Here is a 9,101-nt window from a genome sequence, read left to right as displayed (position 1 = left end):
CACTGCTGGATGACGACCTCCGCACTCTCTCCACTGCTGGATGACGACCTCCCCCATGATCTCCACTGCTGGATGACGACCTCCCCACTCTCTCCACTGCTGGATGACGACCTCCCCCATGATCTCCACTGCTGGATGACGACCTCCCCACTCTCTCCACTGCTGGATGATGACCTCCCCACTCTCTCCACTGCTGGATGACGACCTCCCCATGATCTCCACTGCTGGATGACGACCTCCCCCATGATCTCCACTGCTGGATGACGACCTCCCCATGATCGCCACTGCTGGATGACGACCTCCCCACTCTCTCTACTGCTGGATGACGACCTCCCCACTCTCTCTACTGCTGGATGACGACCTCCCCACTCTCTCTACTGCTGGATGACGACCTCCCCACTCTCTCCACTGCTGGATGACGACCTCCCCACTCTCTCCACTGCTGGATGACGACCTCCCCACTCTCTCCACTGCTGGATGACGACCTCCCCATGATCGCCACTGCTGGATGACGACCTCCCCACTCTCTCCACTGCTGGATGACGACCTCCCCACTCTGCTACCCTCCTGCACGCTTTTGTGATGCCAAAATTCAAATTGATGAGGAATTATAAAATAGCTGAGTGGACAATTCGCCTGCTACTCGTGTGTACGCATTAGATTCCTGAGGCAAACGTTTGTCGCTCAACTGGCACATCTCCAGGGTCCAATTCTAGCTACACTCCCACGCCAAGTAAGATGGCATTCTAAGTAGGCATTGTCATCTGCTCACCAAACATGGGATTACGAACCTGGGGGCTGAGTACAGAATTATTTAATTAATGTTAGAGATGAGACTTCTACTAACTCCCATTCAATAAGGGCGTTAACACAATTAAACATGGTAAAGTTATCAAATATTCGGAGTGGCCAGGATCCCTTATACATCGATTGCAAATGTAAAACATGAACTGATAACACATCAGCAGACGAAATTTGTGTTAAAAACAAAATCAACACTGAGTGCAAATACTTAACCCAGCCACAAGCTGGCTGAAGCGCAGAGCGAGATCGTCATGCCGGCCACGTTGCATGGGGGCCATGTTGCATAGGGGGCACGTTGCATGGGGGCCATGTTGCATAGGGGCCACGTTGCATGGGGGCCATGTTGCATAGGGGTTGTCCACCAGGCAGCTGATGCAGGAGCGATGGTAACAATCCCGAACAACAGCTGCCATGCCCACAGCATGGCACTCATTAGGGCACCGTATACGCCTTGAATGTTTAAACATTTTCTCTTCCATTTAAGCTTACAGGACTTGACACATTTTAGACGCATCGTTTTTATTTGGGCCCGAGGAAGAGAGAGTTAACACCTACGATGGATCATTTTAATCCAGTCTTCAAGACCACAATACACCCGCCCAGCTGCACTTTACTTCACTCAGGATCCTGACCTGTCGTCTCCCATATATTCCCAGAGCGCATCTGCCCGGCTGCCTTTTGTCTATCCACTGCTGGATGGGAGCCTCCCCATGCCTTGCAGGTCATGGAAGCAATTTGTCCATATTGGTGTGGTCACCCATCCAAAAATCGCTGCCACAAAAATGTGATAAAAAGCGCACAGCAGGTGCCCTCAAAAGCATCGAGTAGTGCCCTGATCAACCTCTCGGGAGGACACTGCAGTGTCATGCCAGGGTCTGCCGAACTCTGGCTACAATTGTCCATTGGTTCGACCGATGAGCTGCTTGACCTGCTGAGATAGCCCAGCCCTGCTGCTGCTGCTGTTCTGCATGTGGCGTTGACGCACGTGGAGACGCTGCTGCATCTGAAATGTGTTCGCTCTGTGGCAGCTTCCCCCAACTGTTTTTCCACAACTGACGTCGAGCTTAGTTTTTTTTAATGCTTCGATTTACCATCACTACACATCGGAAACCTAATAGATGCATTTCAGGACTGATGTTTATTACAAATATTTAAATTAGGTATCTTGATTTGTTATTGTAAAAAGTAAACTGTTATTTGTTCTGATGCAGTCGTGTGTTGTTTGTTCAGAGCATGTGAAGTGCAAGTAATGTTATCGTGCTCAGGTGATGGACGTGGGGTCTGGTAACATCTGCAATTACCATTTCCACAACACAAGCATCTCACTGCCGTATTCTATATGCATCCTTTGTACGATTCCTTTCCTCTATGTGGTTAAGCCTATCCCTACATTTTGTGCATCACAATTGCAGAACATTGTAATTGAGGGAACAATTACTGAATGGCCTTTATACTGTATTTACCAAATTGTTTCGATTTTCGTGAAATTTTATGGCAAATGACCTCCATGCTGCAGAACTATCGATTGTTAAAAGGCTGCTGTGACCCAAATGTTCAGTTATTCCCATCCACTGTACTTAAATCGACTTCAGATGAACTGTCTTACTGGACTATAGTATTCACTTCCATATTTACTGAAATGCATTACAAACATAAAAGCATCCACCTATCATTATTTTACTTCTGCATCAATGTAATCAAGTAAAATAATTGTTACACCCGAATTAAAATATCATTACGGGTTCAAGACTTGATGTTTTATTGTTTGCAGTTGGTCACACAAAAATTACATCTGTAACAGGGGCTGGATATCTCATGTTTTCTACGAATCAAAATGCAGTATGGGAAAATAAAACTAGTCTGGGGCGTTACGATTAAATTAAACATTTTATTGGACCACTTGACGACCGCACACATTTCAGTGAAACAGCGTTTTGTGGAGAGCTTAAAACAAGCAAAACCGCAATATTGAACATCAATTCCAGATATTGTATCCCTCGACAGTTTCATCTCCCACAAACATTTTAAACAAGTACAGGAAAAATAAAACATGAACATGCCCTGAAACAATCTACAGTTGCATTACACGTGGTCCACAAGAAGTGTTAGGATGACAAGTTAGTGAAATGCTTGCTGCCATGCCTGTATATGTCATAACCAATACATGTACCTGTTGTAATCAAACTCTGGCTGATATGAACAACTTTGCTGGAGGAACAGATGTTGATGTAAATGGCAGGACAAGACGATGTGTGCACTTGTAAATGTATACGTGATGCCCAGCAGCCTGTGTATAGTTAATGGTATATACTCGTTAAATTTGAATGCCACGGCATCTTGCATTGTATCGATCATCCCAACACAGCGAAGAATCTTGACTACTTGTTTTGTGGCATCGCAGCCTGGAACAACTGGTACGCCATAATGCCCGTACCTGCAGACAACACACAATCCGATACAAAAAAAACACATCAGACTTCCCTTTGACAATACACAATAACACCAACAAATCAGACACCATTCTTACAGTGCAATTTTATCTGTGAGACACCGACTTGGGTGTCTGTGTGTTGATTGTATGTACTCCTCCTGTTAAACGTGGGTATAACAGGGGGGAGTACATACATCCCCCATATCCCAATGCTGAAAGATTAGGATTCCACAGCAGCAGCAACATCACCCCTACTGTGAAAACTCAGCAGGACCCTCCTGAAAAAGAGTCTTGAGACGAAGTGAGGCTTTCCTGGGTTTATCAACCATAATAACAAAAATGAGATTGAGTGTCTGACTCACCCAGGACGGTGAGGGTCATGGTGACCCGGTAGAGCACGGCATCCCTGACACCGCCCTTCAAGTGCACAGGAAGTCCGTTGTCCTCCTGGACATCGCAGGAGTCATCATTAACCAAGCCACAATAACTCGCACAGTTTGCAAATGGCTCAAGGTGACACCAACAATAGCCCTGAACTGGCTGAGCCAACTCACAAGCAGAATGCAAATGACCAGAAGCTATCATCAGCTGTGAATGGTAAAAGCAGTAGGAATCGCACAGTCATCTGGGTGTGGTGACACCACGGAGATTAATTTCTCACTACCAATCACCTAAGGGCAAACGCAGGCCTAAAAATATATACCAGAGGGAGAGGAAGTGTTCTCAAAATATAACATCATAACCAAGATACTTGAGTATATGTTAAACACTTAATGGTATATGAGGGGATTGTCAAACAGGCCATTGGCAACTCGCACTGCAAACCATGCATGTGTTGATGCCCTGCCACCAATCTGCATCATACCAACCCATTACCACCAGATTCCAAACATCAACAAAACATCTACGTACTTCAGCAGTTTTGCATGCTGTGGTTGTCCCACTGGATGACGATTGCTTGTGTTGCGATGGAAACGTCGTGATCTATCATTTTTCTACGTGACTTTACCGAAAGAACCAAAGAGTATGGGTTCCTGCAGTCACGAAAGCTTTAAATCAAGATCTACGTACAGTTGTGTCTTGAATTGCACATTTGAACACAATCGTAATGGACACATAACACGTCTGTAGGACTCGGCGGGGCATGTAGTATCCAGGCCTGCAGTAACACAGCCTGAAGGAAATGTTTGGCATGCACATCATCTCACCCACATGTGGGACAGACACGGTGAATGAGCTTCCCTGGATGGTCAACATTGTCCAAGTACTGGTGAAGTTGCCCACACTTGTTTTATGGGGAAAGCCCAGTGATACCTCTGAGTTTTTTTTCTCTCAGTAGGGTTTGCATTCAATATTTATAAATGTCAAAGCTTTAGGCAACAGAGATATTTCAAAGTCAACATCCGTGTGCTCGTTCTGATATGAAGCATGCTTATGGAGAGATTGATGACCATCTTGCAACCACTCATTAACATTCGAGCCATGGAGGTCGAGCTTATTCTTAAAAGGACAAAAGAGATAGAAGTGTGACAGTGCCAGATTTAAGCAGGAATTCTGCGTGGTGGCGCAAGCAGAGTTCATCTGTTAAACGTGGTGTGAATGTGCAACAGGGGTGGTATGGTGGTGATTGTGGATGTTTTGCAATGTAGATGGTGCAGCCTTCCATGGAGAGCCAGATGGAATAGTTTTGTTTGTTAAAATGTAATCCTAACAGTAAAATGTGGAAGTGATGTTATATTTCAGTGTTCCTATATCAGCTTTTGAGAGAGCTCACAGGCGACTCATTGATATTTTCAGGAAAGATAATTATGTTTCTGATGAAATAGTTGTGGCTGAGTGAGTACAAATGTCTCATTCTGTGCCTGAGTTTGAGCATTGTAACCGTGCTGTTTGTGCTGTGGGTGGCTGCAGTGCCTGTGCTCTCAGAGCCACCAGCTCACCTGGAACACTTTCTGGAGCTCGGGCACGCGGTTTTTTAACTGGAGGCGGCTACTGCTGCTGAAGTTGCGCTGGGCAAGCTGCCTTAATACCTGCGTTGTTTGCACACGAGGCATCACACACACACAAACAAAAACAAGAGTGCATTGGATTAATATTTTAGTGCCTATGCATTGCAAAACCAGCCATTATGTGTTCAACAGTTCTTTTTGCCATGTTGTGTACAATGCCACACTTGCTATACCCACTGAGAAATGACGTACAGCTCTGCAAATAAGCCATTCCTAATTTTATAAAAACGCAGACAAATCAAGAGCAGTTGCATGTTTTCCAAGATATTGTCAGACACTTGTAAGATGTGGCTAATCATTAATATCATCATCAAGTTGTGGACGTAATCGGACGGACTTTCATCCCTGCTGTGATGGTGATGATGCATTCAGTTTCGTGTATGTGTAATTTCTAAGCCATATTTCTCAAACTATAGAAGATTAGAGTCCATACGTGTTATGCACAGTGTATCTAAAGACCAGCAACCCAATTATTGGACATTTTGTAGGATTCATGAGCTCATATAACTCAACTGTTCCCTGGATAAGCATCACATCCCCAGATAAATCCAGGGATGACAGCTATCAAAGACACAGCGTTGTGCCATGCGGATGTGATCACACGTAAATTATGTTAACAATCTGCACTTTGCTCTGGCAGCCCAAACGCACGTGTTGCACTGGAAATTGAAGGCACACACGTACGTGGAGTGATGCAGTGCCCCCTGCTGCCACCTCCAGAGCTGTGTGCGCCATGGATGAATGGCACCAGGCGTGCCGCATGCGCACGTGCTTCTAGCCCCCGCAAGCCTTGTACTAGGTATCATGCAGCACCAAGCGCTTTCCTGTACTTTGTCCTCATCCAATGGTGAAGGAAGGCCTGCCCATCCCATGTTGGTGATGGGGGTTGTTGTTTGACCATACTTCACCACATTGGTCAGAGATATAGTGAAGGGCCGGAGGACCCACAGCTGGTTCAGATATCACTTGTCGTGACCAGGCAGAAAACCCAGGACGCTGGATTTGTAGCGGTGATAGCTAACCGCTGTTCCATAACTCCATCCACTTCCTGGAAAGTGCACTGTGCACATGCACCTTTTGAAGCATCCCCAAGGACACATTTTAACCTTGTGATCTAAACCTTTATTTCCATAAATGTAATTGAAAAAAAAATACTTACCCTAGTTATGTGAGAATCTACCAATGTCAAGATAAAAAGTTTATCACGGCCATTCTACCTGATATCACGACATCTTTTGCTATCACTTCCATCCTTCGCTATGCATCTGCCATCCAACGTATACTCTCACATTATCAGACCATTTGTGAGTTTATTAACCCAGTGCTACTGAATGTGCGAAAATTAGCAATTTTTACTTTTATCGTTAAAATAAATGTCTTTAAGCCCTCTTCCCAATGCTTAACTTTACGCAAGTGAACTCAAGACTGATCACGTCAATGATAGCTTGACCTCTGCCGAGATATGAGTGCATGCTTGCTGGGTGTGTCCGTCCCATGTTAAGCTGACAGACTCTAGATGCCCTGATAATACCAAAACGGATTTTGCTAAACGAGTATGATATCAGCATTTTCTGCTTCTGAAGAACCCAGAACGCTGCCCTTTGTTTCAAACAGTGCTTTACATTTCGATTTAAAGCTTTCGTGACTGCAGGGATTCATCTTCTTGGTTCTTTCGGTAAAGTCACGTAGAAGGGACAGACCTGGTCTTCACCTGAGGACGGCTGCTTGCGTTGTGGCCGAAACGTCGTGAGAATTATTTTATTATGTTTAATTTTTATTATTTTATTATTTCCCTTCTACGTGACTTTACCTAAAGAACCAAGAAGGTGCTTTACATTATCAACATGAACACACAAAAATAACATTAAGTACCAAGGGAAAAAGCAGTAAGCAATCAAATATCATAAACAAGTGCAAGCTAATATATTTTTACATTTTCTCCCTTTAGCTCCTGGTCAAGACCATAAAACACAACATTCCAAACAAAAGAAGCAGTCGGTGATAAGTGCTACCCAAATAAGACAATGGCGGGAGCAGCATGTTCACGTGGATCATTTACGAAAATGCGGGAAATGATTATAGAGGTCGGTAAGAGGCAGGCCGCGGCAGGGAGGATGCGGAAGTCAGAAGCCAGTGGGGCAGGCCTCGATTAGGAGCGGAGTCTCTTAGACGGCGTCTATCTGTAAGGCTCGAACAGGAAATGTTATGCACCAATCAAAAGCTCAACCCGTGAGGAATAAAACTGATCTCGGTTGGCAGCTCTGAGCCAATTGCGGATATTCCATATTGAAATGGCAAGGGGCAGTCGCTGTCCTCAGGACGACCACTGCTGACTTCCCACAAAGTGGTACCAACTTCGACCGGCCGATGTGCCGAGTCGTACTTGTGCGGGCCAGTAGTGGACCACCGAGTCCCCGAGTCCCACGCTCACAGCAGCCCGGGTCACCACGGGCGCCGGGACGGCATGACCTTGTCTCCTTCACGCCGCTCTCTCCCGAAACATATTTTTACAATCTCATCCCATACCCCGAATTTACGCAACATAGTCCTACCCTCAAAACACCTCCAGTAGGATCCTGTTACACGGATCCGGAGCGCAAGGAGAAATACCATGCGTATGAGGCGAGACTAAGGTGACATCACCTCTAATGCGACCCGTCTCGTGATCTTCACTCCGAGTCTGGTTCGGGCTCGAATGGGTGACCGCCAGTGCATTCCAGGTGGTGTCGTTGTTTAAAAAGGTCGTGAAGGTGCCAGGAAATGACAATACCGTATCGAAATGGGTAACGTCCACATTCCGTCTGCCCAAATCAAGATTGGACTGAATGTCGGGGTTTGTTATCCCCTCGTATGCATGGCGAGTTTCTCCGGGTTGTCCGGTTTCTTTCCACACCAAGTCAAACACTCATTCGTGGAATTTAGGCTTTCACTGCTACGCAATTGCGATTAGAGGTTCACGTTAACAGCCCAACGCCATCGTCGCGATGTTCATTCGTCCATGTGGAGCCAGGGCCCATCCGACACTTGGCGGCTCTGAGGCGCGCAAACGACGCGCGACCCGCGCCTCTCCTGCGGGAGGCCCCGCCGCGACCCGGGAGCAGGGCACCGCGATACCGCGCGGCCCGCCCGCCCGCACTCAGCTCCGAGACGCGGACCCCGAGGACGCCGCCGCCGCCGTGACCCACGACGGCGCGGGGCTCGCCGCGGCTTCGAGGGTGGAAGGCCGGAGAGCTCGTGGACACAGCGCCGCGACCCCGCAACGGAGCGATTTCTGTGAGAGTAAGGGAGGGGGGAGAGGAGGAGGAGGAGGGGGGGCAGAGCGCGTCCGCGCCTCTCACCACGAGGCTCCGCATGGCGACTCCGCGTGCTGCTGCTGTTGCTGTGCGACTCCGCGCGGCGACCTCAGCGACAAGGACGAGACAGACGGAAGTGACGTCACGGATCCTGCGGACGTGCAGGACGGACGTGACGTCACGGGGAGGTCGAGGCGCGCGCAGTGCGGACGTGACGTCAGCCAAGCAGGCTCGGCCGGTGAAACCGGTTTTGTTGTAATAACCGGTTAATCGCAAATGAACACCGGTCACTGATTAGCAGCACATGTAGGGTTGTCTTGAGCAATAAACATGACCTTACCTCACTAACTGACCAACGCAGGGAGCTTCCGTGGGGTAATAGCCAACGTGCCATGAAGGGATATTGCCCGAAACGTCGCCTATTGCATTTCCTTTGAAGGCCTCAAATGCAGTGTAATCGCGGTCTAATAGTTGGCAAACTCGACTTGCAGATCCCTTAGCCACTGCTATTGCTTTAGGCAATATGTTCAGGAGCTAAATGCCGATGTCTTCTCGCCACAACGA

The 9,101-nt window shown here is 47.2% G+C and overlaps 1 protein-coding gene across 1 annotated transcript; it reads right to left on the bottom strand.

Annotated features, from left to right (window-relative positions):
- Positions 1 to 2,678: 2,678 nt before the first annotated feature.
- LOC133341233 (cytochrome c oxidase subunit 7A2, mitochondrial-like) lies at positions 2,679 to 8,688 on the bottom strand. The gene is made up of 4 exons (XM_061549705.1): positions 8,583 to 8,688; positions 5,176 to 5,265; positions 3,598 to 3,682; positions 2,679 to 3,238 (listed from the first exon to the last, which is right to left on the bottom strand). Exons 1-4 carry the CDS (start codon positions 8,595 to 8,597, stop codon positions 3,183 to 3,185), a joined length of 246 nt encoding a protein of 81 aa, XP_061405689.1. The 5' UTR covers positions 8,598 to 8,688; the 3' UTR covers positions 2,679 to 3,182.
- Between the last annotated feature and the right edge of the window lie 413 nt (positions 8,689 to 9,101).

Source organism: Lethenteron reissneri, chromosome 11 (genome assembly GCF_015708825.2).
Source record: "Lethenteron reissneri isolate LAM-NWPU_2019-01 chromosome 11, ASM1570882v1, whole genome shotgun sequence".
NCBI classification, from domain to species: domain Eukaryota; kingdom Metazoa; phylum Chordata; class Hyperoartia; order Petromyzontiformes; family Petromyzontidae; genus Lethenteron; species Lethenteron reissneri.
Note: the sequence above shows the minus strand (reverse complement) of the source record. Positions and strands in the feature narration are given on the sequence as shown.